The sequence below is a fragment of the Taurulus bubalis genome, assembly GCF_910589615.1.
Source record: "Taurulus bubalis genome assembly, chromosome: 3".
NCBI lineage: Eukaryota > Metazoa > Chordata > Actinopteri > Perciformes > Cottidae > Taurulus > Taurulus bubalis.
Genome location: NC_136591.1, coordinates 26,092,953 through 26,108,740, shown reverse-complemented (window position 1 = coordinate 26,108,740; position 15,788 = coordinate 26,092,953). Strand labels below are relative to the sequence as shown.

Here is a 15,788-nt window from a genome sequence, read left to right as displayed (position 1 = left end):
CATTGAGACACTGTTGAGGGACTACAGATAATAGTATGAACCCAGACACCATGGAGTTTGATGTTCCAACATATGTGGAGTTTACACAAAAAGTATGAAGCAGAACTGGTGGTTATTTCCATGTTGGATGGCATAATCGGTATCGTTTTACAGAGATACGCGAGACGCAGTTCCTGTAGGAGTCGGTGAAATTCACCGAGCTGTGTTCGGCTACGGATGATGTTATGAACCCAAATACGAGGGCGTTTCATGTTCCGACATGTTTGGGACTTCCACAACAAGTATAAAGCAGAACTAGTGGTTATTTATTCCATGGTCGATAGCGGAAATGAAAGCTTCGTCGCTTGTCTCTCACAGAGGCAAGCAATAGAATTAAGCCACGCCCCCTTCGCGCCGCGATTTTTCGCATTTGGTGTGAACACCCTCGTTTCACTCACGCGAGAAAACTTCCGCGGTGGACGCGACGCGAATTTTCGAGCCGCGTCCGGTGTGAATACGGCATAAGAAAGGAGATGGTGTTGCTATTTTATATAATGAGTCTATTCAATGCAAACAGATGTCCTTTGGCCATTTTACTTCCTTTGAATATGTGGCTCTGAATTCCACGCAAGTTTTATTCCTCAACATTTACAGACCACCTAAATACTGTGCAACCTTCTTTGATGAGTTTACTGAACTGCTGTCTATAATCTGTATTGATTTTGATTGTGTTGTCATTGTTGGTGATTTTAATATCCATGTTGATAATCCCCAGGACAGAGGGTCTATAGAGCTATGTGGTGTCCTTGATAACTATGATCTGACTCAGCATGTAACAGGTCCCACACACAACAAGGGGAACACTCTAGACCTAATCATCACCAAAGGTCTGGACATTTCCAAGGTTGCTGTGACTGATGTTGCACTCTCTGATCATTCCTGTGTTTTCTTTGAGAGTGCAATCTCCCTGCACACAAATGTCCAAACCAAGGTTGTGACAAAGCGTTACATGAAAACACCAGTGAACTATTTATTCAGAAGTAAGAAAAGATCCCCTTGGAGAAATGCCACACTGGTCAGAATAGAGAAAAGAGAGTGTCGAAAAGCTGAACGCAGGTGGCGAAAAGCTAATCTCCAGGTTCACTGTGGTATCTATAAAGAGAGACTTCACAATGATAATTTGGAACTTAGAAATGCAAGACAGGCCTTCTTCTCTGACATCATAACCAAAAACAAAAACAATACACGCGCCTTATTTGCTACCGTCGACAGGCTAACAAACCCTCCGGTGTCGGTAACGGTTACGCTCCAATCTACCTGGGCATGCAATCAATTTGCCTCCTATTTTGCTGATAAAATTCAGAGAATTAGACAAGCAGTCGGTGGCTCCACACCAACCACAGGATATGTGTTGTCCCCATCTTTCCATTCAAATATTATGACACAATTTCACTCAATTAACCAAAGAAGCCTAGAAGACATTATCTGAACACATTCTCCTGCTGCTTAGATATTCTACCAACACACTTTTTCAAAAATATTTCACACTGCATGACCGCTGATCTTTTACAAATTGTAAACACATCCCTTCTCTCAGGTGTCTTCCCACAAGCCCTAAAAACTGCAGTTATTAAACTACTTGAAGGCTAGTTTAGACCCCGAAATATTGAAAAACTATAGACCAATATCAAACCTCCCATTCTTAAGTAAAATAATGGAAAAGGTGGTTTTTCAACAGCTGAACAACTTTTGGCCGAAAATAACTGTTTTGATGTCTTCCAGTCCGGCTTTCGTCAGCACCACAGTACTGAAACTGCTCTTGTTAAGGTTTTCAACGACATCCACTTAAACACAGACAGTGGCAGAACTTCAGTCTTAGTATTATTGGATCTCAGTGCTGCATTCGACACGGTTGATCATGACATACTACTAGACTGAAAGTCTGGGTAGGACTCTCTGGCGCAGCATTTAACTGGTTTGAATCCTACTTGAAGGACCGACAATACTTTGTGTCGGTAGCTAATTACACATCAGAGCTAGGATGACGTGGTGTTCCTCAAGATTCAATACCGGGGCCTCTTCTGTTCAACATCTACATGCTTCCACTGACTCAAATTATGAAAAACAACAATGTGTGTTATCATAATTATGCAGATGACACACAACTCTACATAACTATATCACCAGGGGACTATAGTCCCATACAAGGGCTGGCTAAATGCATTGAAGAAATCAATAACTGGATGTGCCAGAATTTTCTTCAATTAAATCAAGATAAAACAGAAGTAATAGTTTTTGGTCCCAAGGATGAACGATTGAAAGTCAGCGCTCAGCTTCAATCACTAATGTTAAAAACCTCAAACCAAGCTAGAAATCTAGGTGTAGTTATGGATTCAGACCTGAACAGCCATATCAAGACGATTACAAAATCAGCCTACCATCACCTGAAGAATATATCAAGGGTTAGAGGACTTATGTCTCAACACAATTTGGACAAACTTGTCCATGCATTTATCTTCAGTAGACTTGACTACTGTAACAGTGTGTTCACAGGCCTCTGTAAAAAGTCAACCAGAAAGCTGCAGCTGATTCAGAACGGTGTAGCTCGAGTCTTCACTAAGACCAGGAAAGTAGATCACATCACTCCAGTTCTGAGGTCTTTGCACTGGCTCCCTGTCAAATAAAGAATTTACTTTAAAATCCTGCTGCTGGTTTATAAAGCACTGAATGGTTTAGGGCCTAAGTATGTTTGTGATCTGCTGCTACCTTATGAACCATCCCAGCCCCTCATGTCGTCTGGGACGAGTCTACTTTCTGTTCCAAGAGTCAGAACTAAACATGGAGAAGCAGCGTTAAGCTTTTCTGCTCCACATATCTGGAACAAGGTCCCTGAAAGCTGCAGGTCTGCTGAGACCCTCAGCTCCTTTAAGTCCACATTGAAGACTTTTCTGTTTGCTGCTGCCTTTGACTGAACCAGATTCAATTACTGCATCTCACTACTGCATTTTATTTCTTAAACTGCACTGCAACTTTTATTCAACTTTTATTTTTTATTTTGCTTTTTCAACTTTTATTTTTTATTTTGCTTTTTGACTGTTTTAATGTTTTCTTAACTGTTTTAAATCTGTATTATGTTTTGATGCTTTTAATGGTTTTATGTGAAGCACTTTGAATCGCCTTGTTGTTGAAATGTGCTATACAAATAAACTTGCCATGCCTTGCCTTGCCTATAGATCTGGGCACGAAATGGATTGATTGTAGTTATTATTCCGATACTACTTGGAGCTGGAGTGACACTGAGAAGTGATTTGGCTTCTCACCAGAAAATATAACAGTGAAACTGAAGCTGATTGGTCTCTATGAGGAGCTCACCACCACTGAGCTGGTTTCTTTTCTTTTCATTGTGGACCAACTTAATCAGGAAGAAATACAGAAAACCTGCCTTAAAGGATGTTCAAAAGGACAAAAGACTGCTTGAATCAGTCAAGTTTGATGTAAAGGTCCAAATTTGGATTTATTTGATCATTTATTTTAATGTCCATATACTTTGACTTTGTTTCTCAAGTTCAGATTTAAATCAAGTATGCATTATTTTGTAACAGGCTCACATAATAAGAATCCAAATTGTGTCTCCATTATTGACAGAAGTAACAGATTAATGAAGCATTCAGAACATGACGTGCACAATTAGCCCTACACAGTGACATTGTATAGCTGGTAGGTTATTTCAAATGAGCAAACTGGTTGGTTCAATAGAAGCCAAGCCAAAGAATCAGGTCACATTAAGAAGCAACGATTACACTTCCAGGAACGATGAGTGCTTGAATACAGACCTGCAGGGATAATAGTGACACGATAAAATGTACGTATTCCATTTTAAGTCAACACACCAATCGAAGAGAAGGATATTGTGCTCTAACAGAAAGTGTCACGTCAAGACAAAACCAGATAGATAGATAACAAAGTCCTTCAACCCTTTATGTGAAATAACATTATCATCATCAGATTAAACTAATGCAGAGGACCGACCTCTGAAAGTGGAATCAAATGTTGTTTGTGTGTTTTGACATGTGTTGCATGTTTCCTTCCTTGATTCGGTGCGACACGCTGAATGAGTTGCTTAAACGAGAGATATATTATATGTGCATGGCCTGACCTAGATTGCCCTTCCAATAGCAGTGAGCCTGTGTTTTCTAGTTCCAGTGGAATGGAAGGCAGCCAGATGAAGATTGCACAAGTTGTGCTGACCAGAGTCCCAGACACCATCAACTCTCAATCATAATAATGCAGCGCACACGCTGTTTTATCTGTAGATACAAAGTGTTGCTAAACACTACTTCCACTCTCATTCCACCTGATTTGCATCCAAACCCTAATTACAAACATGTGGATCTTACAAAGAAGAAAAATCTTTTAAATTTGTGGATTTTCTCCAACCAGGAGTGGAAGAGTACTGAGTGGTTGTGAATTCCTATAAGATTACAATTGTAAAAATAAAAAAGATGTGTCTTTGTTCAGTTAATTTGTATTTTGGAGCAGGAGCAGCTTTTCTGTGTTTTAGAAATGACTCTCAGAACTTTTTTAAAGATATGTAAAAATATGTAAAATATTTTTGTTAAAGCAGTTGTAATAATTATGTAAAAAGGGTTGCTCGTAGTGAAAAATCCTCAGAAAATTATCACCCCCTCAGTTTAGCATTTGAGCCATAGCAAGCTTGTTGTTGGGGTTTTCCGGCCCACAAATGTACTGTCTTGGTTCATTCTCAACACTGCAGATATTTAAGGACATAACACTTTCAACGGCACTTCAATACAGTTGAGTACCGAGGTTGTAAATGCGTAGTCATCAAGTAGCCCATTAATAACTCCTGTAGGACTGTGTAATAACTGAATGGCATGCTTGAATGTTGAAAATGTAAAACAGGGAGATAGAGTTCCTAGAGATCCTCTGTTTAAACGTATGTGTCATTATAAAGCCATATTCATCACCTTTGTCAGTTTATACGGTTAATAATGATTGCATTGCAGAAAATATGTCTTTTTCTTACCTTTAATCCAGAGACAGCTGCTGCTTGCCTCCATTCTGCAGCGCTGGATGAGGAACACATTTTTTGTTGGCTCAGATTAACGGTTCTTGGTTGATTGCAATTAAAAGTAAACATTAACTCATTTTTCATTTTTACAATATAATTTCTTTTAAATCCTCATTGTTAGTGGGTGCATATAAAATTTGTTCAGAACCGCCAGACGTCTTGGCATATCGTTTTTATTCTGTCGTATTTTTTGTTGTTGAACCTAGATAACCGTCCCTCATTACAATGACTGGTTCCATCCTGCATCTTTCTGGGAGGTGTCAATTCAGCCCGGCCTGCACATGCTTATGTTATAAAAATATGACGGATGGCCTCCACATGCTCATGTCATAAAAAAAGACGACTGATTGCTTGCACATGCTCATGTCTTAAAGAGACGACTGTTCAGACAACATAATTTGAAACACCTGTATGGGACACTTGACTAAGCTGTTATAAAGATTCACTAAGCTGTGATATAGAGGCACTAACGAGTAGTAACTACCTGAATGAATCATGAATTGCGGTATTAAAACATGTTTATAAAGCATATGTTAACCATTAATGCATCATCTATAAGTCGTTAATTGGTATATTACTTAATTTACAAATGGGGTATCTATCATTTATAAAGTATTAAAACCCAACATAAAACACATAATAATCGCGCTTATTAATCAAGAATAACACATTTAAAACTGTGTTTATGAATTGCATACTAATGAGTTGCTAATGAGTGCTCATGTTGGAACAAAGCTTTATAAATGATGAATTAAGTGTTTACTCATGCTTTACTAATGCTAAATAGCGTGTAGTTCTTATAAAGTGCTACCGGGATGGGTAACATTAAAGCATTCAGGAGAAGAAAGGGAATATGCATTGCCAAGCAACCATCTCTTTAGATATCTGCAAACAAGAAGCTACATCACCACAATTCAACAAGTGAACTATCACGGGAGCAACTCCACAGTGAAGCCCTGCAGATCTTCTTCACGTGCTGCTCCTGTGAACCAGCACCAGCGTGAACAGTGAAAATGTTCCTTACTGAAGATATACATTTTGTGTATCAGATAAACAAATTAAAAAAATGAACTAACAAAATGTCAATGAAGAAATCTTCTTACACCTTAACAGAAAATTACAACCATACACCTTTTTAATACAAGTTTCTCCATTACTCCAAACTAAGGATTCATTGGCTTGTTAACTCATCGTAAAACACATTTCATTCAAACTGCACAGAAACAAAATAAAACTCAGCTAACACATGTTGGTATATCCATCCACTTTTCCAACAATCAGAAACTGGTTTGGTCGAAATAAATTAATCCTTAATTCACAGAATAATACCTGAAAATATTCTAGCTCTTTGCATTACTTTTTTCCCTGCTATATCTCTCTTTTGTGCCTGGTGAGCAGCGTCTCATTGGCGGATCTCACTCTTTCAGAGACAGACCATTAAATTAGAGAAATACAATAAATTGCTCCAAAGCCGCTCTGCTGCTCTTAATTGTCTTTTCCATTTCATCTCCACGATCCTGAAGGAGGTCTCCAGCACACTGTCCCAGTGAGGATCTCAGAACCCAGCTTAATATGACATATATATTCTCATACCTTACCACTGCCACTACACTTGGACTGTTGAGAACCTTTACAAAATATATTTTTTATTATTGGCAATTATCAATAGTCCCTTTTCCCAGCATATATTTAGGTAAATACAGGTGCTTATAGATAAAGTTAATTATGGTTCCATTGTATTTAGTGTATCACAGCTATTCCAGTAAGCAAGCATGCAGACTTCCAGGGCCCTGGCCAACCTAAATGAAACAGGGCCATAATTAATGTTATCAATTTCACCTGTGCTGACCCTATGGGCATGATAAAATGGCTGCTTTGATCATTCTGTAGAAGAAAATCCAAGAAAATCTCTATTTACAATAAAATAAAAAGGGTGTATTTACACCCCTACCTTACCCAAACAATAAATAATCGTAATTGAAACACCAAGAGTGGTCGATCCCAAGTCTCTTAATTGCATCCACATTTCCCTCACTTGTGTCTTTTCTTGCGAGGAGAGAGGAAACGAGAAAATATGTTTGTAGAGAAATGAGACGTCCTTTCTTCTGCAGCGTCACGTGACGACATCTGTTTCTGATGACGGTGGCCGCTAATCACAGCTGGATCAGCTTTAACAGCTTGAGTCTGCACACATGTGAACCGTAGTAATAAATACAGTTATCATTACTGCTTGTGAGAGATGTTTCCTCTCTGTAGCCTGTTACCTGTTTAACAAACTGCATTGAGTATTTATACTGTGTTTTGTGTGTCCTGCTTATAAACGCAATATGTTTCTCTTATTTATTAATTATTTGCTTCTGTATGTTTTATTATGATTATGATAAATTATGATTGTGAAGTAATTCATAAATAACCCAGAATACAGTTATGGTTTCTCGTGAACACAATGTTTCGGGGGAAATTGAAATGACATAACTCATCAAACCCGACACTCCGGCATTAACAGCCTCACGTCTGAATGGAAATGACGATAAATTATGCATAATGTGTTTCGTCTCCCTCTGACTTTATTCTATCATAAAAGTTTTTAGGGAAAATAACAGCTCATGAAAAAACAATTCTTTCAAATAAATGAAGAAAGTTATTTGATCCTCAGAGCAGAAATAAGAGTTTGGGACGGCCATTAATATGGCGGTGCAGAACAACTTCCGGTTCAAGCGAGGATCGAGAAGCGAGGAAATTTCAAATAAGAGACCTGGGACTTTCCCTTTGTTTGGCGTACCAAGGAAGCACAGTAGCAGGAATGAAGCTGACACACCTGTGACTAATGAGCCTCATAATGATTGAGGTGCTCTCACCGTGATTGGCCAAATTGTGCCAGGAGCTGCGGTCGAATAGTCAAAAAATGACCTCCTACATCTATTCCTAACCACTTTTCCTAACCTCTGTGGAAAACATCACAGGATCAAGGAAAGATGGGAAGAAGAATTCATGAGGAGTAAGAATAGACAACTGCGTTGTTTAGCAAATCCGACCCCACTTTCACTAAGCTACGTAGTATGCAAGTTATTATTACAGTTATTGACATGGGTCTGCAGCGGTGAAACTATATGAAAAAGAACTACAAAGAAGTGCATCTTAGATACTTCGTCCATATTCTTACAGTGTTGCGTCATGCAGACGACATAGACAACTCTGTTCAAAGTGTTACTTTATTAACAAGGTTGGAACAGAAATGAAAGAAATATATATTTTTTACAGAGCATACAAAGCTACTAAACTGTCTTATTGTTCCGTTTCAAACATGCTGAATTAAATACATTCTCACACTAACAATGTCTCATATTCCTCTTTGTTGTTATGCTTTATATGCATATTGTAATCTAATCATAAGAATATGCAGACAACAGTTTATGGAACACCTCACAACTCAGTGTGACCTAGAAGTGTTGACTTGATAGTGTTTTAAAATTGTAGTGTTGATTGAAAAGATGATAATCAAAAACGTCTGACTCAGACGTCCCACTGAAGAGTTTAACCCTTTTATCAAAGCTTCTGTAACTGTAGTAAAATAAAAGAATGAGGGCTGAGGCTGCAGTACAACAACAAAGAGAGCAGATCAAATACGTCTGTTTGATCAGTTTACAGCAGTTTTCAGCAACAGCAATGTAACGTTCAGCAACAGAATGATCTCCTTTCCTTTCGTAAAGGAAGGTCCAGTGTTTCCTATGCTAAAAGAGCTAATTAAGGAAGCATTGAAGCTCCTTTCCTAAGCATTTAGAGAATTCAAACAGTTCTTATCATGGCGGCTAGTTAGATACTTCCAGGTCATTTTACTCAGTTAAGAACATTCCTTAGCAAAAAAGACTATTCGACCGCAGCCGTGGTCCTAGTGTTCCCCGTCTACAGGAGTAAAACACCATAATGTGTACGTGCTCCACTAGATTTCTTTTGAATTTGCAGATGAACACACATTGTAGTGCCTGTAGAGTACTTTAGATATTCAAATGACTGACTATCACTGTGTATTGGCCGTAAGGGCTGAACTGAATTGGTTTAAATCTGATGCATGTCAACACAGGAAGAGTTTCAGCTGCGTTTTTCAGGGACGTCTCTATGCGCTCGTCCTGAACTGTTGGTGGTCGAGTGGCATTGTGGGTAATGTAAGCGCCAGTAAGAAGAATGCATGGATACAAAAAGACAATATATTTGGTTCTGCTGCATTAATCGTAATAATTTCTATTTAAACTGCCCTTCGTGTGTCCTGTGATGTTATAGATTGGAACAAGCATTGTCCAACCTAAACAGGAAGAGGACACCGCTCTTGTGTTATCTATTGGTTCCTATACCCAGATAAAGAAAAAGAGCCCCATCATCGGAGGAGGCAATGATGGGATAGTGATAAAACAAGGTAAAGAATTTGAAGTTGCTCCTGAGTCCTTTATAGGAGCCCATTGCTCAGAATGGTTTAAATGCAGAGGTAAAATGTAATATGTGTACTTATATATGATGATTGTAATAAATTGTAACTTTTAGTTTTAGTTTTAAGTTGTTATGGGTTTATTTTGCAGGACAATCAGAGCAGACTGGGCTTTTTCAGGAGGGAAGCTTAAAGAAACAGGTGCTAAAACAAAGTGTTTCAGATAGAAGGTGAATACAAGTGGAGTTTTTGATCATTAAAGCATGTAAACAAGAATTAACCTGAAAATTAACATACATTCATTTTAACAAGAAAACAAGGGCACCCTTAAGCTATCAGATGTACTTCCTTTTCTCTGCAGCTGCTTGCCAATTACACATATCAAATATTTCCTTTACAGCTGTATCTAACAATAAACTCTACTTCTTCACAGGGAATTTAAAATGTCAGTATTCCATACTAGCATTTAACACCTAGCTCAAGTTATAGCAAAAGCCAACCATCTGCGGAGTGAAAGAAGTTGTGAAAGATTAAATCAAGGTGACACACATCTGGAGCAATAGGAGGCATGCATGTAGGAAGATGTTCTATATCCAGAAACAAATGGAGAGAAAGTATGGCATGAATACCAGCCACAGGCAGTACAATGATATGTTATTTGTCAATGGTAAATAAGTATATTTAAACACATGCCTGTATTTTTTTTAAAAGATGGAAGAGTACCAGTTTATAAGCTCGAACCTTACTGCGCATGTTAACCAAGCTTATTTTTGGGAAGACATTAAATGCTTTAGATTTTCCACATAATTTAAACTGTGTTGTTGCTGGTCCAGGATTTTTTTTTAAGTTACAACCATCTATAATGTCAGTTAAATCGACGCTCATAGCGAAAATATTTGCCACATCTTTGATCACAGAAGTGTCCTTTGCTGTGGCCAACATCAGAGAAGGACTTCCTTTTCGACAAAGTCTTGAGAACAAGTAAAATAGAGGCATGTTAATGTGAAGACGACCACATCCTCCTATGAATGAATTAGAGTCTTGTAGAAGAAAATATGACTGCTTTGGAGAGAAGGGAGAACGAGAAAAATCAGCACGTTGAAACCAGTGACAAACACACCACATGTGTGAGGTTTACCAGAAGAACACGACTCATGGACTCATACATATTGGATATCATAGTTTCACATGTTCAAACAACTGCATGACCATGAACCTTACCTTGTATGGTTGTTCATATTGTCTGCTGCTGCTGATCTCCAAGATGTTGCAGCATCAGAAGAAAGACAACCCAGTGGCCAGCATCAAAATGAACAGTTTCACACAACAATACTGACAATTATGAAAATGCCAACCTCACTTTGTATTAATTTGTTATTTAAATTCTGAAAATATGTATTTTTTCTTTCATTTTATTTTACGGTGTAAGTTTATTTATTTAGCACAATGCCCTTTCGCTTTCCATCTGCAGAACAATTTCAAGAGCAGAATGCATGGGAGAAGCATGCAGGCTCAGTGTTTGTTGTTATCTCAAGAAGTAGGAGACAGTACAAAAATGAACATTTAAATGTTTTTTATTGTCATGTGCAGTCATTGCAAAATGGCGCCCCCTGCTGAAGAGTTTGCCTTTTATTGCAGAATACTATGGTGAATATAAATAAATATGTATTCATTCTGTTATTTATTTGATAAATGAAATAATTGCCATGAAAGTGGTCAGATAAAGAGTGAATTTAAACGGATCCTACACACATATTGGGCTATTGTATATTATAATATATTAACTCATGTTAATGGTAAAGATAACCTTTTTGTTTTTTTATAGTACAATAGCATTCTCTTTATAGTCTTCCAGGCTCTGCTCCAGATGTACAGATGTATTCCTGTCATAATGGGGCTAGAATCAGGATTGTCTGGCTGATGTTTATCTCAAACCACTGCACCTGCTTACACAACTGACCATTGATATCCACGGTGCTAATCATCACACTGATCTCGTGCTGCAAAACAACTAAATCCATCTGCAACCTCAAGGCAGAATGGCTCTGCGTGCAAAGCAAGTCTATGACACAGCTGATCAATGTTATTGGATATCTCATTACACCTCCAAGAAGTTGGATCGATTCTCTGAACTACAAAAAAACAAGATATATCATCCTAGTGTGAATCACAGTAGAACCAAATATCCATAGTTTTGGTCATCGTTTTGGCCGATAAAATTGTTGTCCGACTAAGAAAACCTGTTTGTCATTATACCAGAATGTATTCTGAATTCACACACAGAATTGCCTGTTTAGAGAAGAGGTTCGGAGCTGGGTGACAGTGCGCGCTGTCCTTTCAGCACCAATGTTTTACGCACGACCACAAGAGACTTTGCGGGGGAAAGTTTCTGTCCAAGTCATTTTAGTTTTGATGAGACGAAATGTTACACTTTTTGACTTGTCGCGCTGCATGAACTTTACTTTCTTAGTTCTGAAACGTGCGGATTTCCCTCAACGTGTTTTCGTAAAAGAGTAGAATAGTCACGCCTCACTGGTCAGTTAGATCTGAAAGGGAGGAGGGGGAGGGGGCTTTCATGGGAAACAATTGCACGCCCTGACTTAGAGAAAGCTGTACAAACTAATCTGAGGAGAAACCTTCTTTAAGCTAAACCTCCACTATGTTGTGTCGTTTGTTCTGACCAGAAACCAGTGCAATAACTTTAAAATCCTGCGTAATTCATTTTCAGAAGAATCACCCTTAAACGGGGCGTAATTGTGTTTCAATTTCCATGATGGATGTAAAGTGCGCAATGGCTCCAAATGAAGTTATGAGAATCACATTAATATGAGAGCGTTTCCACTAAGATGGTGGTATTTGCAATGTGTGCTGGGCTAATAGGAAATTTCATTGGAAGTATTACTCGGAAAAAAACGCTTCCTGTAACTGCACATCGCACAGATAAATGGAGTAACCGAAAGGAGGGGGGCGCAGAGAACTTCACACGGCGTTCAAGTGATGGTCAGTCGACTCAAGTGGACTTTCCACTTCAGGAGTGCCAATAGTGCGTCTTATTATTATCACAGAGACGGCGGAGTAACCCACAAGGGACAGGTCACCTCGTCGCCGGGACAGAATAAAAGTGAGCTGATCCGCTACTTCAGCGAGGACGCACGCCGGACTGGATCATTTGGCTGCTTGTCCACTCTCTCCTCAAAGTCGTCCTGGAGGGGATGACAACAGATACTCGACGAATGCTCATATGACTCTAGAGACGCTTTGATTTTTCCACAGAAGAACAGACTTTGGAGCGGCAGAAGCAAGGACCCAAAGTTGCGAACAGTTCTCTATTTCCATGTTCATCATTGTTGGACGCACGTAATGTAATCACGCTGTATTTGAAAAGGCTACATCGGCCCAAAGGTAATTGCATTTGTATTATCCCATCCCGTAGGCCTATTTCTTTGCTCAAATATAAGCAATATGTTGTTTTGCTGCTCTTGCTTGTGCGATCTTGTGTATTTTGTTCTGAGCTGTCTTGTGCAAAATAAATCTCGAAATTCCAGTCACAAGACTTGTGAAAGTGTAGCCTACTTCGTTTTGTTTATGGTCAAAATAGCATTGAGTGAATTACCTTTTTAAACGATTTTAAATAATGTACAGCACAATTGGCTCAACTAGAATACTTTGATACTTTGATATGAAGAATAAGCACACAAAACACAAACGTTTGATAAAAGAGTTTAGCGACTGAATAACGTGAAAGTGGTTAAACAAAGTGCAAAAACTCCTCAAACTGTGACTACTTGTGATATATATATATATAAATATATATATATATACTTATTTAATGGACAAATCATTCCAACTGTGGTTTTCTGTAAATGAAAGACGCATGTGGACACGTGTGGTCCGTCAGCCGTCAGTTAAAACACTCCTTCACCATGTTCTCAGCGGGTGTAATCTGGATCTTAAATCATATTGACATGTCATGCTTCGATCTCTCTTGCAGATCCACAGTTAAACGTTTCCCCCTGAGGAGCTTGAAGAAGGAGTTCACTTGTTTCCCTCTCTCCACTGGCGCTATGAGCGGACTACGTAAGCACGTCACTATGGGACTGGTGCTACTGATGTGCGCGCTGACCGGTCACTGCGGCGAGAGCGCGCCCTCCTCGGTCCAATCGTCTGCTGCTGCAGCCCGAAGGGACGCGCGGCAGGACTTGAGGCGGATGCTAGAGATCGTGAGACACGTGGAGCAGAGCCGGGGTCGCCACAGCGCGAACGCGGAAGCCCCGTCGACATCACGGACGAGGAGCTCTCTGGTGGCACCAAAGGATTTACGCAATTTGAAAACAGACAGAGGCGATCAGGTTGTCGGTGAGTGGCGACTTGTCGTCTGGGCGGGACCCTCATGTTGGATCTCAAGAGGATGCTGTAGCCTCTAATGAAGGATGTAGCCTACTGGAATAATATGTATTTGCATAACCATTATACTTATAGACTGATGGAACTAACACGGGATAGAGTTAAATGGTTGATGCACCACATGTTCTAACTTACCTTAAGTGCTGTCTAGCAATACAGCTATTTGGTCGGAGGCAGAAATCTTAAAAACAGGAAAGAAATTAAACAAAAACTATCTGCATGGCTAGATAGCACCAGAGGTCAGTGAGAAAATATGCTTTTATCCTCTTATAAGGATTTCCCGTTTCTTAGTTTGTGTTGGCTTCTCACTAATTGTTATTTTTTAAAAAAAGGTTAAACGTGACCCTTTTTTCCCATCTTCTTTTATTCCACAGTTGTATTCCCCAGAGATCTCAGAAAGAAGGAGAAATTCCTAAAACATATAACAGGTGAGGCCACTTCTGTGTCACTGGCATGTTATGCAAGAAATAGAGTAAGGAGGATGACTGAGGGAAATTTTTTTTTTTTTTTAAAGTGAATGATAGCCTCTCATAATGTATTGGCTGTAAAACAGATGTCCGTGCAGGTGGCCGTGTAGAACTGTTCTCACAGCCTGCTGTCTTCCCTTTCAGGTCCGCTTTACTTCAGTCCCAAGTGCAGGAAGCACGTGTACAGACTCTACCACCACACCAGAGACTGCACAATACCTGCATGTAAGCTCTTACACACAGAGGGCTCTCTTTGTCAGTCCAATGTCATCACACTGTGTAAAAAGCATCCACTCATACGAAGGTCTCTCCTTTTAATCTTCTCTTCTCAGACTTCAAAAGATGTGCTCGGCTCCTCACAAGACTAGCTGGCAGCCCGCAGTGCACAGAGGGGTAGCACACACAAGGTACTGTAACTTACTCTTTAAATCAAACATGCTTTATGCTGTTTAAGGTTAAAAGAGAAGATGCATACATATGTTTGAAGGGATGGTGTGTTAGCACTTGTTAGATATATCCAGGAAGGCCAGTGTATAGTTTTCAAAAGGAATGTCACAAGTTGGAAGTGGTAGAAGAAGTATGCAGGTCATCTACCTGAGTGAAAATAGCAATACAACAATGTAAAATGCTTCTACAAGTAGAAGTCCTGCTTTGTAAATATTAAAGTAAAAGTACTATTATCTAAATATACTCAAAGAATCCAAAGTGAAAGTACTCACGGCAGAAAAATTACCCCTGTGGATGTTAATTATTAAACTTAAAAAACATTTTTGGGGGGATTTTGCATTTTTTAAATGAGTAATTAGTGCATTAACTTGCTATTTTTAATGTGAAATGAGCCTAGACTAAAATGCAGAGAGTAATCACCCACTTGTGCTAATTAATACAAGTAATCAAAAAGCATGCTATTGCTGTTCCAAAGAAGTGTGCAAACATCTGTAAGAGTAACACATATGGCTTTGCTATATGTTTGCTAGCTTTTTTAAATATGTTTTGTCAATGCATTAGTTTCTAGGCAGTTCTCGAAATAACTGCAGTTTTAAATTTTAACTGGCTTTATTTCATCCCCAAATTTAGCATTGGTGACGTTTTGTGCATGAATGAAAGAAAAAGATAGACTTAACTATCCAGCACTGGTTAGTAGATTACAAAAGTATGTTCCAGATTTAGGACTTAAACACTTTCTTCATTTGGTGCACTCAGCTCATAGACGTTAGTAAACATTGTTGCCCCTCAATCACAATTTTTTGTGGCAATGTGAAATTTCTTGGGCATTTTTGCCTCCCTTAGTTTCCTACATGGTGTGAGTACAATGTAGTGTTGTACATGGCGCTAATTTGAAGTACACTGTTGGGTTGTTTATAACAATGCATACTATTTTATCGAATCATTATATACGTTTTTATATGTAAGATCTTCAAATGTA

The 15,788-nt window shown here is 38.9% G+C and overlaps 1 protein-coding gene across 1 annotated transcript; it reads left to right on the top strand.

Annotated features, from left to right (window-relative positions):
- Nucleotides 1-13,555: 13,555 nt before the first annotated feature.
- Nucleotides 13,556-14,759, top strand: alkal2a (ALK and LTK ligand 2a; the record flags this gene model as incomplete). Its single annotated transcript, XM_079216278.1, has 4 exons — nucleotides 13,556-13,847; nucleotides 14,270-14,323; nucleotides 14,507-14,587; nucleotides 14,695-14,759. 4 exons carry the CDS (start codon nucleotides 13,556-13,558, stop codon nucleotides 14,757-14,759), a joined length of 492 nt encoding a protein of 163 aa, XP_079072404.1.
- Between the last annotated feature and the right edge of the window lie 1,029 nt (nucleotides 14,760-15,788).